This window comes from Ahaetulla prasina, chromosome 3, assembly GCF_028640845.1.
Source record: "Ahaetulla prasina isolate Xishuangbanna chromosome 3, ASM2864084v1, whole genome shotgun sequence".
NCBI classification, from domain to species: Eukaryota; Metazoa; Chordata; class Lepidosauria; order Squamata; family Colubridae; genus Ahaetulla; species Ahaetulla prasina.
In genome coordinates, this window is record NC_080541.1 from 1,145,065 (window position 1) to 1,164,112 (window position 19,048).

The following is a 19,048-nucleotide window of genomic DNA, read 5'->3' on the forward strand; positions in this document are numbered from 1 at the left end:
GTGATAGAGGAGCCCTCGTGGCTCCCGAGTGACACCTATCCTGCGCAGGCTGCACTGGCTACCTGTGGCCTTCCGGTGCGCTTCAAGGTGTTGGTGAACGCCTTTAAAGCGCTCCATGGCATAGGGCCGGGTTACTTACGGGACCGCCTGCTGCTACCGAATACCTCTCACCGACCCGTGCGCTCTCACAGAGGGACTCCTCAGGGTGCCATCGGCGCGACAGTGTCGCCTGGCGACGCCCAGGGAAGGGCCTTCTGTGGGGCTCCGCCTCTGGAACGAACTCCCCAGGACTTCGTCAACTTCCGGACCTCCGAACCTTTCGCATGAGCTTAAAACTCACTTATTCACCTGCGCTGGACTGGGTTAGTTTTTTAAGTTTATGGGTTTTTAATGGGTTTTATTTCTAAATTTTAATTCTGGCCAATTTAATAAGTTTTTTAATTGTATTTTAATTGTATTTATAGTGTATTATGTATTTTTACTTGGCTGTGAACCGCCCTGAGTCCTTCGGGAGAAGGGCGGTATACAAATTTAAATAATAAATAAATAAATAAACAAAAGTTAAACTTGATCATATTGGTGCCTTCATTCAACATGACTTGCTAAAGAGTCAATCTAGCCAGGCTGTTGGCCAGCATAAGATCACACCCGCAACTGTCAAGTTCATTTATTACGTCTTGTACCTTTTCAATCAGAATTCATATATTTGCAACTTTGATTTCCACTTTTCCACATGCAGCCGTCCCTCTCCCGTTCCATTCCAGGTCATTTTATCACTTACTTTGAATTTTATTCAGTTTTGTTTTGCCTTCTTCACCTTTCCAGAGTATGTTTTTCTTTAAAACCATTCTACATTTTTTCTGCTGTTTTCCTATTCACTTTTCATTCTTCTTCTTCTTCTATTTTTTCCTTTTTTTCTCTATTGGTATTGCCTGGGCTGAGATTTTTTTTCGGTATCAGTTTCGCTGCCTGTTGGGCAGGATGCCAGGCGGGTAACCAAAACCCAGCCTTACCTCAAGCCTTCTCACACAGAGATCTCTGATCTGGAGCCTCCTTGCAAGTGAACACCAAGCTGCCTGCATTTGAGAACAGATTCAGGAAGAGTAGTGAAGGTTTCTGTTATGCTTCAGTTCTTGACAAAAGCTTTTTTTACTTAACCAAAGATACGTCATTTCGTTTCTTCTGCATGGCAAGCATTCAAAATATTTTATTTATTCATTCCGTTCTTATAGATGCCCAACTCAACCAAGTGACTCATCTTACAATTCTAAAATTATGAAACAGTTTAAAAACGTCAAAACAATAGCAGCCGTGATGGCTAATCAATAGTAAAGCTGAGGAACGGGGCCTTAACCCGTTCCGAGTGCCGAGCACAGAAACATTTTATTGTAAACTGCCCGGAGCGCTTGGGCTATTGTAAGCTCAGTGGTGGGATTCAGCCAGTTCGCACCACTTCGGGAGAACCGGTTGTTAACTTTCTGAGCAGTTTGGCAAACTGGTTGTTGGAAGAATTCATTAGGGCAGAGAACCGGTTGTTAAATTACTTGAATCCCACTACTGTGTAAGCTTAATTATTTTTGTAATAAAATAAAATAAAAAATAGATGATATTGGTAGATACTGAAAAGGCACTGCAGAGTGTGGAGAATGGGTCCTCCAGCACTGGAGGTTTTTAAGAAGAGGTGGGACTGCTGTTTGTCTGACACGATCTTGGGTCACCTCCTATTGAGTAGGGGGTTGGGCTGGAACGGGGGTCCACCAATCCCTGCTCTGCCCTGACCAGCAAAGGGCTGCAGCACAAACAAGCGAAGCCCGTCTGTGGCATGCAGGCAACCCATGAAACAGGCCCCCTCCGGTCCACGGAAAATACCCTCCAGGGAACTAGTCCCGGTGCCCAAAAGATTAGGGGGCGGCTGAACTAGAGGATCTTCACGGTCCCTCCCAATTCTGTTATGGAGAAATCCTGGGGCCAGGGAGGTAGTGACGGAATGGTGGCTGCCCCCAAGTCTGCATCTGACAGACAAAACAGAGAGCAGGGGAGCCCCAGTTCTCTCTCTCAAAGCATTATAGGAAGTTCTCCTTTAGTGACTGTTTGTAGTTATGATGGTGAAGAAAAAAGTAATTTTGCAACCAGTCCTCATAGTTACAACCTGTGCAGGTCTGTAAAGCGAAGGAAAGCTGAAGTAAGGCCATAAACACAGCCATGGTTTCACTTAGGGACTGCTTTGCTTAATGGCTGAGTTGTGGGTCCCAGTTGTGGTCACTAAACAAGGACTGCCTGTAGTCTCTCTTGGGGCTGGGGGTTTTCTAGAACAGCCCCAGGTACAGATGCACTGAATGCCCCAGAGGCCTTTCTGGATAGTTGTGGGAATGAGGACCCCGACTGTTGGGAGCCCCGTGCAAATCATGCTTACCCTGTGAGCCGCCAGAGAGTGCTGCAGAGTGCTCCCCTGTGGGGAGGCATGTAACTCCGAAGGCCAGTCTTCTCGCCAGCAACACCTTCAGGGGCGGGAAGCTCAGAGCTGCATTTCCGTCCTCCAGAGCACGTTTTGCCCCACTCAAGGAGGCTCCTTTCAGATGGAGGGGCCTTAGCTGTTTCTGTCTCCCCCCCACACATACATATCCAAGGCTAAAGCTTTGCAAACTCCCTCCAGTTTGGCACCCACCAACCCTCCTGGCCATGGCATCCCCTGGGCTGCCAGCTGCTTGGAGCCAGCGCCCATCTGCGGGAGGCCCTTTCAAACGTCTGTTGTTAAGGGCAGCTGAGAAGGCTGGCTCTCTTAATGACCTGGTTGCCCTTCTCCTTGCAGTGAGAATGAGGCTCTGTGGCGGGAGGTGGCCACTCTGCGTCAGAAGCACACACAGCAACAGAAGGTCGTCAATAAGGTGAGATTGACCACCCCACCCCACCCCACCCGGCTCAAGAGTTCCCCCTGCAGGGGGCCCTGCTGTGACTCCTCTGCCTGCCCAAAGACAGGAGGGCATCCGCCCACCAGTGGGAGGTCATGGAAGCAGCCCGGAGCGATTGCGGCCAGATCCTCGGACTCGGGCCCTGAGCCGTGAGATCCAGGGGCGAAGGCCTCAGCAGCCCCGCTGCCTAGGGAAGCAATTGGCCACCCCCAGCAGGCGCCCCCATTCCTACCTGCCTTCTCTTCCGGGGTTGCCTCGGGACCCCTGTTCTCTGAGGTGCAGCACCCTCAGGGCTTCCTCTTCCTCTTCTTGCAGCTCATCCAGTTCTTGATTTCCTTGGTGCAGTCCAATCGTATCCTTGGGGTGAAGAGGAAGATGTAAGTGAGCCCCCAGGGGCACCGTTGAATGGCAGCAGGGGGGAAGCTCTGGGGACCCTGGCCGGAGGGCGGCCTCACTGCCCCCTCGCTCTCTCTCCTTTCCAGCCCCCTGATGTTGAACGACGGCAGTTCCCCCCACAGCATGCCCAAATACGGCCGGCAGTACTCCTTGGAGCACCTCCACAGCCCGTCCCCCTACTCGGTAAGTACAGAGGGACGGGCGATTGGCTTCCATTGTTGTCAGGTTGTCTCTTGGACCCCACCCCACCTCCTCCTGTGGGTGTCCCTAGGCAGAGCCGGCTGCATTCCCTGCAGGGACAGCCTCCAAGAGGACAGGAGGGCTGGCATCTCTCATCTGGACGATCCCTTAAACAGGAGCCAGCAGCCCAAAAAGCTGATACAATCCTTGGTTGTATAAACAGAGGCACAGACTCAAAATCATGTGAAGCCTTAGTACCGCTTTATAAAGCCTTAGTAAGGCCCCACCTGGAATACAGCATCCAAATTTTGGTCACCAGATTGCAAACAAGATGTTGCCTGGAGACGGAAGACATATGAAGGACGGTTGCAGGAATTGGGGATGTCTGGTCTAGAGAAAAGAAGGAATTAAGGGGGACACGATAGCAGCATTCCGGTATTTGAGGGGCTGCCACAAAGAAGAGGGGCTCAAATCATTCTCCAAAGCACCAGAAGGCAGGACAAGAAATAATGGTTGGAAACTGATCAAAGAGAGAAGCAACCTGGAATTAAGGAGAAACTTCCTAACAGTGAGGACAATAAACCAGTGGAACAGCTGGCCACCAGAAGTTGTGGGTGCTTCATCCCTGGAGGTTTTTAAGAAGAGACTGGACAGCCATTTGTCCAGAATGGTACAAGGTTTCCTGCCTGAGCAGGGGGTTGGACTAGAAGACCTCCAAGGTCCCTTCCAGCTCTATTCTGATTGATTGACTGCTGCAGCCCCTCAGACTCCGGCCGGCCCTTGGACCCATGTGAAGCAGCCCTTGGGGTGAATTTTCAGGCAGGTCGCCCAGCAAGCACTTGGGTCAGAAATAAAAATCCGAGCAATCCTTTTCCAGCCCCTGATGTTGAACGACGGCAGTTCCCCCACAGCATGCCCAAATACGGCCGGCAGTACTCCTTGGAGCACCTCCACAGCCCGTCCCCCTACTCGGTAAGTACAGAGGGACGGGCGATTGGCTTCCATTGTTGTCAGGTTGTGTCTTGGACCCCACCCCACCTCCTCCTGTGGGTGTGCCTAGGCAGAGCCGGCTGCATTCCCTGCAGGGACAGCCTCCAAGAGGACAGGAGGGCTGGCATCTCATCTGACGATCCCTTAAACAGGAGCCAGCAGCCCAAAAGCTGATACAATCCTTGGTTGTATAAACAGAGGCACAGACTCAAAATCATGTGAAGCCTTAGTACCGCTTTATAAAGCCTTAGTAAGGCCCCACCTGGAATACAGCATCCAAATTTTGGTCACCAGATTGCAAACAAGATGTTGCCTGGAGACGGAAGACATATGAAGGACGGTTGCAGGAATTGGGGATGTCTGGTCTAGAGAAAAGAAGGAATTAAGGGGGACACGATAGCAGCATTCCGGTATTTGAGGGGCTGCCACAAAGAAGAGGGGCTCAAATCATTCTCCAAAGCACCAGAAGGCAGGACAAGAAATAATGGTTGGAAACTGATCAAAGAGAGAAGCAACCTGGAATTAAGGAGAAACTTCCTAACAGTGAGGACAATAAACCAGTGGAACAGCTGGCCACCAGAAGTTGTGGGTGCTTCATCCCTGGAGGTTTTTAAGAAGAGACTGGACAGCCATTTGTCCAGAATGGTACAAGGTTTCCTGCCTGAGCAGGGGGTTGGACTAGAAGACCTCCAAGGTCCCTTCCAGCTCTATTCTGATTGATTGACTGCTGCAGCCCCTCAGACTCCGGCCGGCCCTTGGACCCATGTGAAGCAGCCCTTGGGGTGAATTTTCAGGCAGGTCGCCCAGCAAGCACTTGGGTCAGAAATAAAAATCCGAGCAATCCTTTTCCAGCAGACGAATGTTACTCAAAGGATCTGGGCTTTCCTGAGCTGCAGCTCCCAGTTGCTTCTGCCTTTCATTAACATTTGTGCCTTGGAAAAAAGGGGTGCCTGGATCCTGCTGTTTTTTGCCACGTCCCACATGATGCGAACCCGGGAGTTGCGCTCCCTTAATCCAGGCCTGGCCTTGAGCCTTTTCTGTCCCCCCCCCCCCTTCTCTCTTCTGCCTTCTCTTCTTCTTCTTGGGCCCTCTTCTCAAGCTTAATTACCAAGGGATTTGGGGGAGGGAGGGAGGGAGTTTCTGCAGGAGGGAGGAGTGGGGGTAAGGAAGCAGCCCCTCCTGGAAAGACCCCTTCTCCCCTGTGAATTGGGCCTTGTGCTTCACTCGCCTCTTTGGGGAGGGGGGGGCTTCCTCCTGGCCCATGGCTAGCAGGGGAAAGACTCATCTTCTCTCCCCCCCCCACCTCTTCTCATTACAGGCATCCTCCCCAGCGTATGGCGGCCCCAAACTTTACTCGCCAGACTCCGGCCCAATCATCTCCGATGTGACCGAACTGGCCCAGTCCAGCCCGTCTCCCTGCCCCAGCAGCAGCAGCTTTGAGGAGGAGAGGTATGGGTTTTCTCTGGGCAGGGTGTGTGTTGTGTGTGTGTTACTCAGAAGGTGAGCTATTTATCCTGGGCGGGAGGCAGTCTCGAAATCTCGGCCTGCCTCTGATCAAGTTTGCATCTGCACCCAAAAGGATATTTGGGTATTTATCTATTTTCCAGTGAGAAAAGGAAAAATGGTACAAAAGTTAGGAACGGCTTAATTGCTGGTTCAAAGTGGCTTTGGGACGTCCTGAGTCTGTCTGAGGTCTTTGTCATTTGTGACGAGGTCTCTGATTCCTGCCACACCAAGAAGAGCAGCCCCAGGATCTGGGCTTGATGGGTGAGCTCTGCTCCTGTCACTCACCACAGGCTCTGAGGCTGCTTTGCCTCATCTGCCCAGAAGCCCTTCCCCCATGCTGCTCAGCCTCAAGGGGACTCTGGGTCCAGGAGAACGGCCCCTGACAGGGCAGTGGCCTGCTCGGTCCCCTGCCCAGTGTTCCCTGGATTCAGGGCTGTGAAGACCCCAGCCTCCGATTGCTTCCGCTCCCCCACCCTTCACCCTGCCAACGGATGCGGCCATGGCACGTAGGTCATTTATGGCCAGACAGGAGCTCCTGCTTCTCAAGGGGATCCAGTTGCTTTCCAACATGGGTCAGTTCTGCTCCATTTTTCCATCTTTGGAGCTGCTGGAGTGTGAACACTGGACGTCCCCTCCACCTTCATGGTTGCCATGATGTAAAGAAGATGTTGAAACTCTAGAAAAAGTGCAGAGAAGAGCAACAAAGAGGATTAGAAAACCGAAGGCTAAAATATATGAAGAACAATAGCAGGAATTGGGTATGTCTAGTTCAATGAAAAGGAAGAGGAGGGTTAGGGGTGACATGATAGCATCTTCCAATATTTGAGGGGCTGCCACAAAGACGAGGGAGGGACAGGGGCTGTTCTCCAAAGCCCCTGAAGGCAAGAGAAGCAGGTAAGCAAGGAGAGAGCCAGCCTGGAACTGAGGAGGAATTTCCTGATAGGGAGAACAAGTAACTGGTGCAATAGCTTTTCTCCAGGGGTTGTGGCAGCTCCATCATTGGAAGTTTTTAAGACGAGACTGGAGAGCCACTTTTAGAATTAGAATTAGAATTAGAATAGAATAGAATAGAACAGAATAGAATTCTTTATTGGCCAAGTGTGATTGGACACACAAGGAATTTGTCTTGGTGCATAGGCTCTCAGTGTACATAAAAGAACATTTCACTTGTCTGAAATGGCGTAGGGTCTGCTTTTGAGAAGGGGGTTGGAGACCTCCAAGGCTCCTTCCAATTCTGTTATTCCATTATCGGTGCCCAGGGTTTGCTCTCCCCCTTCAGGCCCTTCAGTGGCTGATACCTTTGCCCTTAAGAAGAGGAGAAATCAGTTGGGGGTGGGTGGGTAGCTCTATGGTGGTGGGACCCTCCCCATTCTTGCCTGAAGCCACAAGCCTCGTCCTTAAAGCCCCTGGTGTTTTGCCTGGCCAGTTTGCCTGCCTTCATTGCTTCTCTCCCTTCCCCTCGTCTCCCGGACTGTCTTAGGAGCAGCCCTGTGGTCCATATCAAAGAAGAGCCCCCGAGCCCCTCGTGCAGCCCTGCCGCAGAGGACGTCAGCCCCCTGGGCACCCCCCTCTCGCCCTCTGCCTTCATCGACTCCATCTTCCGAGAGGAGCAGGCCAGCAGCACTTCTTCCACAGCCCCTCCCACCCACGGCACCCGAGCACAGCCCCACGAAAAGTGCCTCAGCGTGGCCTGCCTTGACAAGTAAGTGGGGGGCATCAAGCCCAGGGCGGGGGGTCCCATCCCCTCTTGCCCACCAGCCGGACTCCCGAGCTCCACCTATAAGTTTGCTGTCATCCAGGGATGTCCAGCCTTGGCAGCTGTAAGACTTGTGGACTTCAACTCTCAGAATTCACAAGTCTTAAACTTGCAAGGTTGGAGACCCCTGACCTAGTGGGCCTTATGGGGCTCACACAAGCAGGCCAGGAAGGACCCCAAAGGCCCTTCTGCACTGGGGGGAGTGGGACACGCCAGAGCCTGAATGGGGAGTGGGGAGGCTGTGTTGTCTTCTGAGCTGGAGCAGCTCCAGAGCCAGGTAGAGCCGACTTCCAGCCTCTATGGTTGTAGGAGATGGCCTGGACAAGATGGACGGGGGTCCCTTGGGCGAGGGCGTCTGTGGCAGAAAGGGTGCCGCTTCTGAGCCCTCTCTGGGCTGTGAGGTTCAAAGCCCCCTAAAGGCTAAGGCCCAAGAAGTAGAGGGATGCCCCCAGGACGCTCACCCACCCAGAGGGAGCCCACTCAGTCTGGGGTGGCATCTTTTGGAGAAAGCCTCCTTTTCTCCCTGCCAGGATGAGTCCCGTGGTGTGAGAAGGCTGGGCCTCAGCTGTTGGGGAGACCTTCGCTCGGGCCCTGCAAGGGGCAGAAATGGGCAACTTTAAGGGCCCTTCGACTGCTGCTCACTGCATTGTCCTGTCCGAGCAACGGGCAAGGAAGCCCCTCCTGTGACAAATTGCGAGGCGCCCTGCCCTTGTGGGGGGAGTCCCCTGTTGTGTTCGTGGCATCTCCTTCTCCCCACCGGCTTATCTCTGCTCCGCACCCCCTCGGTGCCGCCTTCTCCCTGCCAGGATGAGTCCGTGGTGAGAAGGCTGGGCCTCAGCTGTTGGGGAGACCTTCGCTCGGGCCCTGCAAGGGGCAGAAATGGGCAACTTTAAGGGCCCTTCGACTGCTGCTCACTGCATTGTCCTGTCCGAGCAACGGGCAAGGAAGCCCCTCCTGTGACAAATTGCGAGGCGCCCTGCCCTTGTGGGGGGAGCCCCCTGTTGTGTTCGTGGCATCTCCTTCTCCCCACCGGCTTATCTCTGCTCCGCACCCCCCTCGGTGCCGCCTTCTCCCTGCCACTCAGCAGCAGCTCTCTGGCTGGTCAAGCCCTGGGCTCTTTCCTCCCTCCAGGCGACCCCTCTGTGGGTCTCCATCGACTCTTCTTCTTGTATCTTTCAGTGTGGGTCGTGCTCCGCAGATGTCTGAGGTCACCTGTCTTTTCCCCAGCCCTTCCTCCTCCTCCTCTTCCTCTCTGCACTGCAGACCACAGCAAGGGTTAGCATTTCCTCAGCCGTGGCTGCCCCCTCAGGAGCCGTGTGGGGAGATGGGGCAGGGAGCTGAGAGGGAGAAGTCCAGGGAAGCGGGCCGAAGGGGGGCGGCTGCTTCGCCCTCGCAGCTGGCAGAGTTTTATGGGGGTCCTCCAGCGCCAGTGATGCAGCCTTGCTCACCCCATTGAGGACAGACCCTGAATTTGCAGCAAGGACACCCCCCCCCTCGACCTCCATTTGGAGGGCCGAGGGGGCCTGGCTGCTGGTCAGAATAGGGTTGGGCTGACCCAGAGGGCAGCCGTTCCTGGAGTTTGGGGAATCGCCAACCAGCTGGCCTTGGCACCCTTGAGCACCCTTGAGCCCAAGGAAGGGGGTCTTACATCTTCCAGGCCTGGGGCTCTCTTGAAGGCTCTCCGGATTGGGGAGGGGGGTCCCCAGGGGTGGTCGAGCCAAAGAGATGGAGAGGAACAGGAGGGAGCGTCCAGGCCCATCCTGTTTGGTGGTCCCGCTCAAGCTGACTTGCTGAGAAGAGGGCCCTGGGTGGATTACGCAGCTGTTAGGGGCCCAGCTGGCCTCTCCCTATCCTGAGGGGGGGGTGGCCCAGGCTTCTGTTCACACACAGACACCCCCCCCCCCAGCAGAGGAGTCAAGGGGGCATCGTCCCTGGCCAGGCAGGCAGTGGTCCTCCGAGCCTTCCCTCCCCTCCCCTCGCACCTCCTTGGGGCTCTGCTGGGTCTTGGGAGGGGCTGCCACTGCAGAGCGGCTCTGCTGAGTGCCCTCTTACACGTGGATTCAGGGACCCCGAGGCAGCACAACCACCCCTTGGGCAGCTGATGGCAGGAGGAGGTGGAGCCCCGGGCACTGGCTTTCTTGGTGCTTCCATCCCAGAAGATCCCGGAGCAGGAAGAAGAGGCTGGTGGTGTTGGCAGGCAGTGCCCGTAGAGCCCGTGGCGTCTTCTGCCCTCCTCCCCCACCCGCCCCACGAGGTGCCCTTTTGCCTCCCCAGGAATGAGCTGAGCGAGCACTTGGAGACCATCGACTCCAGCCTGGACCACCTCCAGAACATGCTGACCACCCACAGCTTCAGCGTGGACACAAGCGCCTTGCTGGACGTAAGCCGCCCTCCCGGAGTCTCAGGCAGCGGGTGGGCTTCAGGGCGAGCGGACCCTTCCCCTAACCCCGGCTCCCCTTCCCCTCCTCTCCCAACAGCTCTTCAGCCCTTCCATGGGGGTGACAGACATGAACCTGCCGGATCTGGACAGCAGCCTGGCCAGCGTGAGTCTGGTTCTACAGGGACCACCCCCAGCGGCCCCCTTGGTCCTCCCTCCCTCCCTCACCTGGGGGCTTCCTTCCCTTCAGAGGGACTGGCCTCTGCCGTAGCTTATAGAGGCTCCCTTCGGTGGGAGTCCCCGGGGGCTCTGTAGTCAAAGGGGCCCCTCCTCTGAGCACTGAGAATGGCCGCTGCAGGAACAACGTGGGATGGGGATCAGGGTCAGGCAGGTGGTCTCATGCTTAAGTGCATCTGTGAGGGAGGGGTCTGCCCTCGGGCTCCGCCCTCCCCCGGCGTCTCACCCCTGAGGGGCTCTTTTGCAGATCCAGGAGCTCCTCTCCTCCCAAGAGCAGCAGAAGCCAGCCGAGGGAGAAGACGCCACAGCAGACGCAGGTGGGCACTGGGCCCAGAGGAGCCGGCTGGAGCAGGGGGTGCGCTGACTGGGGAGACCCCAAGAGGCCCCGGGGTGGGCAGGCCAAAAGGTCTGCCCCGTGGCTGGCTCAGGAATTCTGGGTATTCCTACAGGAAAGTTGGCCTGGTTGCCAGAGCTAACCCCCCTTCCCCGATCCAGGGGCTTCTGGGGCTCCTGCCTTTCCCACCCTCTGATCTGGGTCCCCTGCCTGTTTTCTCTGCCTTGCCAGGCAAACAGTTGGTACATTACACGGCCCAGCCCTTGTTCCTGGTGGACTCCAACACGGTGGACGTGGGCAGCACGGACGTGCCCATTTTCTTCGAGCTGGGCGAAGGACCCGGCTTCCCAGAGGGGGAGGACTGCTTGGAGGACCCTGGCCTCTCCCTGCTCTCTGAGACGGAGCACCCCAAGCCCAAGGACCCAGCGGTCTCCTAAGGGCCAGCTCAGCCGGGAAGGCCAGCCGCAGCCGCAGCCGCCGCCTGCCCTGCTGTGGGGCTGAGCTCCTTCGGGACACGAGGGTCGCTGCGTGGATGCTTCCCACGGCGGTGTCGTGGGCCCTGCTTTTGACAGAGTGGTCCAGGGCAGGCATGGGGCTCAGAGGGACGTGGCCGTGGCGGCCAGAGGATGTTGGTCTCGCCTACGTGACAGTCACTCTCCATGTCTTGAAGGCAAAGCCGCCTGTCCGAGAGGCTCCGTGGCTCCTCCAAGCAGCCGGCCGAAGGGTGGAGGGGTCTCCGGGGGACGGCTGCGGCCCTGGCTCCTGGGGACCCCCGTGAGAAGGTTTCCCAGCCCCCACTTTTCCCCAGTGGGGTTTATTTTATTTCCCTTGGCTTAGCAGTGAAGGGTTTGTACATTTACATTTTGATTGTTACTAGAAAAATTGTATTTTGAATTTTTACATAAGAGAAGACGCTAGCCGCCCCTTCCTCTCTTTTCTCTCACAATATAAATATCTATATATACATGCTCAAATATATCTATATCTCTACGGAACAGCCCATCCCGATATCAGCTTTTGTTGCCTTGGACGCCTCCTCCTGGAGTTTGGGTTCGGAAGCGGCTCCTTCTGTAGGGGAACTTGGGAGAAGGCCGGCCGGCCAGCCAGCTCAGGAGGGGGTCAGGCAGTGGCTGGCCTGGTCCCAATCAGGCAGAGACCTTGGGAATAACACCCCTTCCCCTTGTGCTGGGCTTACAGTTTTTTGCTTGTGCCCGTTAACTCACTCCAACTGCACCTGCAGCTCTGAAAAGTTCTTGGCAGAATCCGCCCCTTCAATGCATCTGACAAGGGGATGCAGCCCGCATCTCGGGGTCATGGAAGCAGAAGCCAGGCCCCTTCCCTCTCGGGGTCACCCCGGCTTTCCCAAACTAAATGCCAGGCTGCTGCCTAGGCGCGTATCTGGCTGCAGGGCTGGCCGTTCGTCTCCTCTTTCCCGGGCCAGGCTGGCAGATGACCAGCACCAGGTGGCACCCAGCCCAGAAAGGGCAGCAGGTGGGGGCCTCTTTGGCCAGTCTGCCCAGCCTCGGCCTTGGCCTCATCCGGTTCCAGCTTCCCAGCTACCTTTGCCTGCCCAACCCTATCGCAGAGGCCAGCCAGGCAGCTGTTGCTCTGGAGGGGCCTGGCCGGCTTCTGCCCCTGGGCCACTGCAGGCGGTCAAGACCGAGACACTGCAGCCAACCTTGTGATTTCCCACCCACCCACCCACCCACCCCGGTGGCCCCTCCAGCCAAGGAGGCCAGCCTGCTTTCAGTCCTCCCGAGCTGCTGGGTCCTTGGCTTCCATCTCAAGCCTTTGTCCAGCAGGCCCCATGAGCAGGTGGGGCTTATGGGGGCAGCGCATCTGAAGGGGAAAGGAGGGTCCGGGCTGCCCAAGGAGGGGATGCTGGTAAAGGATGAGCCTCACCTGGAGCCTCTTGGGATGAGCAGCGGTTTCTCCTGGCCCCAGTTCCTTCCTCCCCCACCCACACTCAATCACTCCCCACCCCTTGATTTTAGAGGGGCGTTTCCTTCCCCCCCCCCCTGTGTTGCAGGTCCTGCCTGGCTTCGTAACTCCTTTTTTCTAGCTTCTAGAGCAGGATTTGTGGCCACAATCACAATGAGTGAACCTGAAATGTGACGCCGGAGGGTGGCAACACGGAGACCCAGAGCGGTTTGTACATCTTTATTGATTACAGAGGCTGCCCGTCTCCACAGAAGGGGAGGTGCTGAATGAGCAGCCAGCCAGAGCAAAGGCAGAGCCCCCCACCACCTCTGCAGGGTCAAGGGGAAGACTGGAGCACAGGCAGACACCCCCCACCCACCCACCCACCCCCCTGACCAGGTCACCATCCATCCTCAACAAACCTCGCATTCTCCTTCACAAGATCCAACCTCCAAATCTTAAAAAGATGGCCACTGGACTGCAGGTTCCCCAGCCTGTGGGGCTCTAGACAGACACAGTGGATCGGGTCTGTTTTGGCATCCACTCCATAAAATCCTTGGGGCTCACTTGTCAACCCAGGAAGACCCTTCTTGGAGCCCTCCGGGGGGGGTCTCATCTCCATCTCAGAAAACCTCCGTTAATTGGGCCCATAATCCCTTCCCTCTGCAGGCCTGGGCCCCCCTCCCCACACCTGGAGAGGGAAGATCTTCCAGCCCAGCCCTAGGTGATCTAGCCAGGGCCATGAGAAGAGAGCACAATGCTGTCTGGAGACTCAGCAGGGGCCCACCCACCAGCCCCTCCCCTTCAAGGAGACACCACCCCAAGCAAAGGCAAGGGCAGCTGCATCAGGCCCTGGAGGTGCTTAGTTGGGTGTGGGGCCCGCTTGGTGCTGGGGGTCACCTACTTCCCCCCCAAAGGGTCACTTTGCTGCTGCTGCCAAGCGCTGATGAGTAAGTGGTTGGGGGCACATAGATACCTATGCTTTAGAGAAGTGGGGAGAACAATCGCCCTTTTGGCTTGTGGACTTCAACTCCCAGAAGCCCAGCATGGCTGGCTCAGGAATTCTGGGAGTTGGTCCATAAGTCCTAAAAGGGCCAGGAGGGCTGGCCCAGTGGCCTTCAAGGCCCCTTCTAGCCCTTCCCTGCAGCCTCTGGCCATGAGGCCTTTTAGAAGACACCAACGAGGGTGCCACAACATCAGAGGAACATGCTGGTGCCGTTGTCATCTTTCCCAAATTGCACACACACACACACACACACACACAAGCACCCCTATTCTGGGCCTAGTGGCAGGAACCAGGGAATGGCTGAAACAATGGATCCGGGTTAGATAGCACAAGAGCAGGCAGATCTTTGCAGTCGACCGGGGCATCTCGGGAGGGTGGGAAGAGGTGGTGGCAGCAGCCCTCCTCACATGCCTGTGGAGGAGAAGAGGCCCTCATTACCTTGCCTGCCTTGAAAGAAGCTGGGGTGGCCCTTAGGATTCCCCCTCCTGGAGGGCTCGGCAGGACAGAGCTGGGTTTTGCCTCCAGGAGCCCCCCAACCGGAGCTCTGCTTGGCAGACCTCCCGCCCAAGTCCCAGGGAGCTTTCCTGCCTGCCAGTCCAAGCGGGGACCCCGTGCTCTTCCCCCAGAGCAAAGTAAATCATGCTGGGCCACTGACTTGGGCATTCCTGGGTGTCGGGCACCTTGCTGAAAGCCCCCCAGCAGCCACAAGAGGCAACCAGGAAGACAACCAAGGACACACACACACACCCCTCGCAAACCTAGGGCCTCTTTCCCCCACCTGGTGGGAAGAAGACCCCCAACAGGGTTTGCAACCTGCTCTTTCAAGGGAGTGAGGGGGGGGGCAGAGCACTGCCAGGGACACTTATCTGGGGATGTCAGGGACTCTTCTGAATCGACTTCATGGTCCAAGCCTGGAAAGAAAAGAGACCACGATGCAAGCACAGCATCCCTCCCTGGCCAGCCCGAGCCCATAGCCAGGTGGGGGGCCCTTCCCTTGAGAGACTGGGTGGAGGAATGGTGCCAGAGCTGCCCCTTCCTCTCAAAGGGCTCCCTGGCATTCCCAACCCAGGGAGGACTTACTTTCCTGGGACTCGTGGGAGTGGGATGGCTCCTCCATGGCTGGGCCTGTGGAAACAAAGCCCCCCATCTCTTCCCTGCCCAAGCACCAAAGCGTGGCGAAGGCGGTTGGCAGGGGAGGATGGCACCCAGCTTGTAGCTTTGCCAGCCAGGAAGAGCTGCTGTGTTTTTCTGGGAAAAACGCTTGAGAGGAAATGCCCAGAGAAGCTCCCTCTGGCCGGGCAGCCCTGGGCAGCCTGGTCCGGCCCAATCGGGGCCCGCCAGCCTTTGGGGCTTCCCTCCCAGCTGTGGGACAGTCCCCCTGCCCTGCCCTGCAGCAGCCCACCCACCGCTCTGTGCGTCTCCGGGGAAGGGGTCCAGGCTGAAGGAGCCAAGGTTGGAGGCGTCACTGTGCAGCAGGTCCCCGTTCATCTCCTCAGTGTGGGATCGATCGGCCTGCGCAAAGCTCACGGGGGGCCCACCTGCCCGAGAAAGAGCGGGGAGGAAGGCTGGGGTGGGAGCAATTTCCAGGGCAGGAGCCAGCCAAAGCAGACTGTCCTGCGGCCTACCTGTCGTTGCTTGCTCCACAGGACTGGCGATCTCACCTGTGGAGAGAGAGGAAGAGGCCTCAAAGGACGCCTGGCAGAAGGATGAGAGAAAGCTTGGAGGAGGGTGCAGATTTGCACCTGCCCCCCCAATTCAGCATTTGATTGAAAAATGCCTTGCATTTTAGGACTGAAGGAACTGATGGAAACAGGTCAACTGGGATTCTCCCTGAAGAGCTTCCTTCCCCTCCCCCTCTTGACCGCTTTGGCTTTCCGGGGTGTCTTACTTTCTCCAGAGGCCTCCGATTTGCCAGTGATGAGGGGCTCAGAATTTGCCAGGGGCGCTGAAAAAGGGAAGAGGAAAGGACTGGGCTCCCCCACTGGACATTTCCCCCATAACTGTTGCAGGGGGTCAGAAGCTGCTTTTTGCTTCTTGCCTTCTCCCCAGCCCCCGCGTCTGGTGGGTCTCAGGGATTCTGAAGAAGTGGAGGCAGCCCAGGAACCCATCAGCTGCCAGGCCGGGGGTGGGGGGGTCCCCACATCATACCTGGGCTCTGGCTGCTGGCTGAGGATGTGGGCTCTGGCGAGCTCAGCGGCTCTGCAATAAGAGGGAGGCAAGTGGAACGAACGCCTGGAACCAGGGAGGAAGAAGGAGGGCTTGGCAGTCGCAGGTGGGGGGAGAACGGAGTGGGGGGAACCTCTCGACCTCCTTGAAGGGGGGAGGGCTGCACAGCCAGGCTAGAACCCATCGAAGCAGCTCAGAGGGGCGCTCAGAGGCCCCTGGAGGCGGAGCGGCCCCCCAGGCGATGGCAGCCTTTCTAGCGCGGTACTCCCGTAGGGGACAGTCCCCCGCGCCGCCCCGCGGGAGAGGGAGGGGTCAGAGCGAAGTCTCGGGGAGGCCGCCGGACAGGCTGCCAGGCGGGGACGGCTGCATCTCACCGTCGGCAGCCACCACGGCCAGGAGCAGAAGCGAGGCTGCCGCGAGGGCCAGGAACCTGCAGCGGAAAGCAGAAGGGCCGCGAGTCAAGGCAAGCGGGCGGGCGGAGGGAGCGGCGGTGGGCGGCAGAGCCGGCCAGCCGGCCCAGCCTCGCCCTTCCTACCGGCGCAGGAGCGAGACCAGCGGCTCGGGTACTTCCTGAAGGCGCCGCGGGACGGCGGGGAATCCCGCAGCCCTTGCCCGCTCTCCGGGATCGCTCCAGGGGCTTTGCGAGCCACCTCGGGGCGCGCCACTGCGGCTGGCGTTGCCTCTGCCAGCCCCTCCGCTGCCCCAGGCGCCCCCCACACAAGCGCGCCCACCTGTTCTGCGCCTGCATGATGCCACTGGGCAGAAAGGCCGGCGGAGAGCCTTATATGGGCCTCGGGGGCCAGGGAGGGGCCAGGCCGGGTGGGGAGCAGCCAATCCCTGGCTGGCAGAACGGGGGGAGCCGGCAAGCCCGCCGTGACCCTCCCTCAAGCATGGGGCAGGTGGGCGCCGAGCCGGCCTTTTCCTAGCATCGCCGCTCTCTCTCTCTCACACACACACACACACACCCCGCGGTGAGTCCTGGCGAGGATGGCAAAAAGGAACCGTCGCTACGAAATCAGGGTGGCCCCCAGTTAGCCGGAGGGTCACTTGCGGGGCTCGGGGAAGCCCCATATTGCCCAGCCAGCCCGGGCGACGCGAGCGGTGGGCAGCCGGAACAGTGGGGCCCCGGCTGATGTGGCGACTGTCCTCCGCCTTCTTCGGAGCAGCCGGGCCCTGGGCCCGTGGAAGGGGAGCGGGAGGGGCGAGGGGCTCAGAGTTGCCTGCCCAAGGCCGGGTCTCTGGGCCTCAGTTGGCGCACCAACCCCCGTCCTCTGCAGCCCCCAGGGGTTTGGCGTCTTTCATTTGTAACCTCGGCCGCCGCCTCCTCAAACTATAGTTTGGAAATCGGGGGATTGTCGTGCTGGGTGCTGCCCCCCCCCCCCGAAAGTCGGCCGGGAGGAGCAACCGGGAGAACAAAGCGCCCTTTGTGTCGGTCCGGCTCTCAAGCGGCTTCAGTCCGGGCCGGGAGGGCTTGAGTGGCAGCCTCTCCTATCCCGCCGGCCCACCTGCCTGCGGGTCTCAGCAGGTCAGAATCGGGTCCGCGCAGGGAAGGAAAGAAGGAGCGGGGGCGGGTGGGGGTGGCTGGGCATCTTTTCTGGCGCTAGACCTGGGCGGCAGCTCTGGCCCCGGTGGACGCCTCGTTCTCTCTCGCGTGCCCAGGTCTTCCTTCGGGGCCGCTCTTGCTCATCAGCCCAGCCAACCACCACTACCCCGCCCCGTTTTCCGGCCTGGCCTCTTAGCCAGCCCAGCCCAGCCCAGCCCTGGGTCCTGCTCTGGGCCGGGGGCAGGCTGACCGGTCTCAGCCGGGTAACTCAGCCTCACTTCCACGACCGAAGGCCGGACGGTCCTGGTGCTCTTTGGACACCTCAAGGAGGCCCGCGAGGAGGGCGATCACTGCCCACCCCCCGGCATCTGCCCGCCATCAGCTGGCGCTGGACCCCCCTCCCCGGTCCGCCCCGCCGGCCCTGCAGAACAAGGAGGCCTTTGCCAAGCTCAATGCGCCTTTGTCTGAATTGAAAGGGTCCCTCGGGGCGGAGCGGGACTCACCTGCCCGAGTCCGCCCCCGTAATGAGGGGCCAGGTAGGCACCCGCCCGCCTCCCCGAGCCTGGGAGCTGCCGGCCGAGCCTCCCGCCGCCCTGGATGCGAGGGCGGCGGCCAAAAGCGGAGGTGGAGGTCCCAGTCGCCGCTTGGCGCGGGAGGGCTGGCGGAGCCGAGTCATGGCCCAGGCGGGCGGGGGGCGGCTGCTTGGAGGGGATCACGCGCAGGGCGGCTTCCCTCCCGGCTCTGCCCTCTTCGCCTGACACCCCCTCGCCCAGCGCGGAGCTCTGCCCCACAAGCGAAAGGGGAGCCCACAGGTGGAGGGTCTTTGGAGGGCACGACGTTGGGACCGACGGCTAGCCCCCCACCCCACCCCGCCGCAGACCTCCAAACTGCCTGCTGGGGTCCCGGGGCAGCCAGATGGCCAACTGACCCTGTAGTGATGCCCGGCCGGCAAAACCTTAGCTGGAGAGGGAGGACACCTGGAAGAGGAGAGGGCGCCCCATTTCCTTTTTCCTTCCGAGGCTTTCGGCAGCCTGATCAGCCTGGGCTGACGACCCACTTGCCTAAAATGGGCCCGTTGTCGTCCCCCCCCAGAACCGGCTCTGAGTTCTTTGGCGGGCCCTACTGCCCTCTGGTGGCCCTGGGCAGCACTGCAGTCTACCTCCAAGTACTTGCTCAAGCGTGCCCGCCCCCCCCCCCTGAAAAGCAAATGGGGCTGGGATGGCAGTAGCACTCCCTTGGTGGGAGGGGACTGTGGTTTGGAACCCCGAGTCTGCCCTGCAAATTTGGAAGTCTGCCTGAACTGAATCAGGGTGAAATTTGCCCTGGCTACTGAGTGATGACCTTTGACCCGGGGAGGGGGAGGGGTGATCCTTGGTAGCAATAGTAGAGAAGCTGTCTGTGTGTGTTTGACTTTCCCAGTCTAGCCTGTAGCCCCCAGACTCATCAATGAAGATTTTGCTCATTCTGACTGCTGACTCTGCCCCCACCCACAAAGATGGAATTGTAAAATCGATGCAATTCTGCTGCTCTGGAAAACGAACCCCCCCCCCTTTGCTCTTGTGAAAGAAAGCAGAGAACAGCTGGACATCTTTAAAAAGACCTGCCAACCTTATATAAATTTGCAGCAAAAGAAAATGGAGCTTAAATGCCACATAGAGGATCAGCTGGATATAGAAAAGGGACAGCAATAAAGAGGAGACCCGACTGTTGCCAGCCCACCTCCCGCTG

At 58.2% G+C, this 19,048-nt stretch overlaps 2 protein-coding genes across 7 annotated transcripts in view; one reads left to right on the forward strand and one right to left on the reverse strand.

Annotated features, from left to right (window-relative positions):
• Positions 1-11,659, forward strand: part of HSF1 (heat shock transcription factor 1) — a 43,095-nt gene extending 31,436 nt beyond the window's left edge. For 2 of the 3 annotated variants that reach the window (XM_058179086.1, XM_058179087.1), the window contains exons 5-14: positions 2,810-2,885; positions 3,225-3,286; positions 3,392-3,488; positions 5,794-5,924; positions 7,462-7,683; positions 8,917-9,012; positions 10,012-10,117; positions 10,215-10,280; positions 10,599-10,668; positions 10,917-11,659. In XM_058179086.1, the coding sequence (XP_058035069.1) occupies positions 2,810-2,885; positions 3,225-3,286; positions 3,392-3,488; positions 5,794-5,924; positions 7,462-7,683; positions 8,917-9,012; positions 10,012-10,117; positions 10,215-10,280; positions 10,599-10,668; positions 10,917-11,122 (1,132 nt within the window). In that variant the 3' untranslated portion in view covers positions 11,123-11,659. The remainder of the gene's footprint in view (positions 1-2,809; positions 2,886-3,224; positions 3,287-3,391; positions 3,489-5,793; positions 5,925-7,461; positions 7,684-8,916; positions 9,013-10,011; positions 10,118-10,214; positions 10,281-10,598; positions 10,669-10,916) is intronic. The other variant, XM_058179088.1, reaches the window with a different exon arrangement.
• Positions 11,660-12,983: 1,324 nt separating this feature from the next.
• On the reverse strand, positions 12,984-18,197 carry LOC131196371 (uncharacterized). 4 transcript variants are annotated; one of them, XM_058179128.1, is made up of 9 exons: positions 17,824-18,182; positions 16,152-16,207; positions 15,760-15,810; positions 15,500-15,556; positions 15,237-15,272; positions 15,018-15,149; positions 14,692-14,736; positions 14,478-14,522; positions 12,984-14,022 (listed from the first exon to the last, which is right to left on the reverse strand). In XM_058179128.1, the coding sequence occupies exons 1-9, from the start codon at positions 17,994-17,996 to the stop codon at positions 14,015-14,017; spliced, it is 603 nt and encodes a 200-aa protein (XP_058035111.1). In that variant the 5' UTR covers positions 17,997-18,182; the 3' UTR covers positions 12,984-14,014. The 4 variants fall into 4 exon arrangements, with proteins under 4 accessions (XP_058035111.1, XP_058035113.1, XP_058035112.1 ...); XM_058179130.1 differs by lacking the exon at positions 15,500-15,556 and having other exon boundaries at positions 17,824-18,197; XM_058179129.1 differs by lacking the exon at positions 14,692-14,736 and having other exon boundaries at positions 17,824-18,189.
• Positions 18,198-19,048: the final 851 nt, after the last annotated feature.

What these genes read in the sequence shown, in the direction of transcription:
- LOC131196371 (XM_058179128.1), bottom strand. Translation starts at nt 17,996, where the DNA reads ATGACTCGGCTCCGCCAGCCCTCCCGCGCCAAGCGGCGACTGGGACCT. An exon ending in ACGGGGGCGGACTCGGGCAG is followed by an intron (nt 16,208 to 17,823) that starts GTGAGTCCCGCT and finishes TTTCCGCTGCAG; the next exon opens with GTTCCTGGCCCTCGCGGCAG. An exon ending in TGTGGAGCAAGCAACGACAG is followed by an intron (nt 15,150 to 15,236) that starts GTAGGCCGCAGG and finishes TTTCTCGGGCAG; the next exon opens with GTGGGCCCCCCGTGAGCTTT.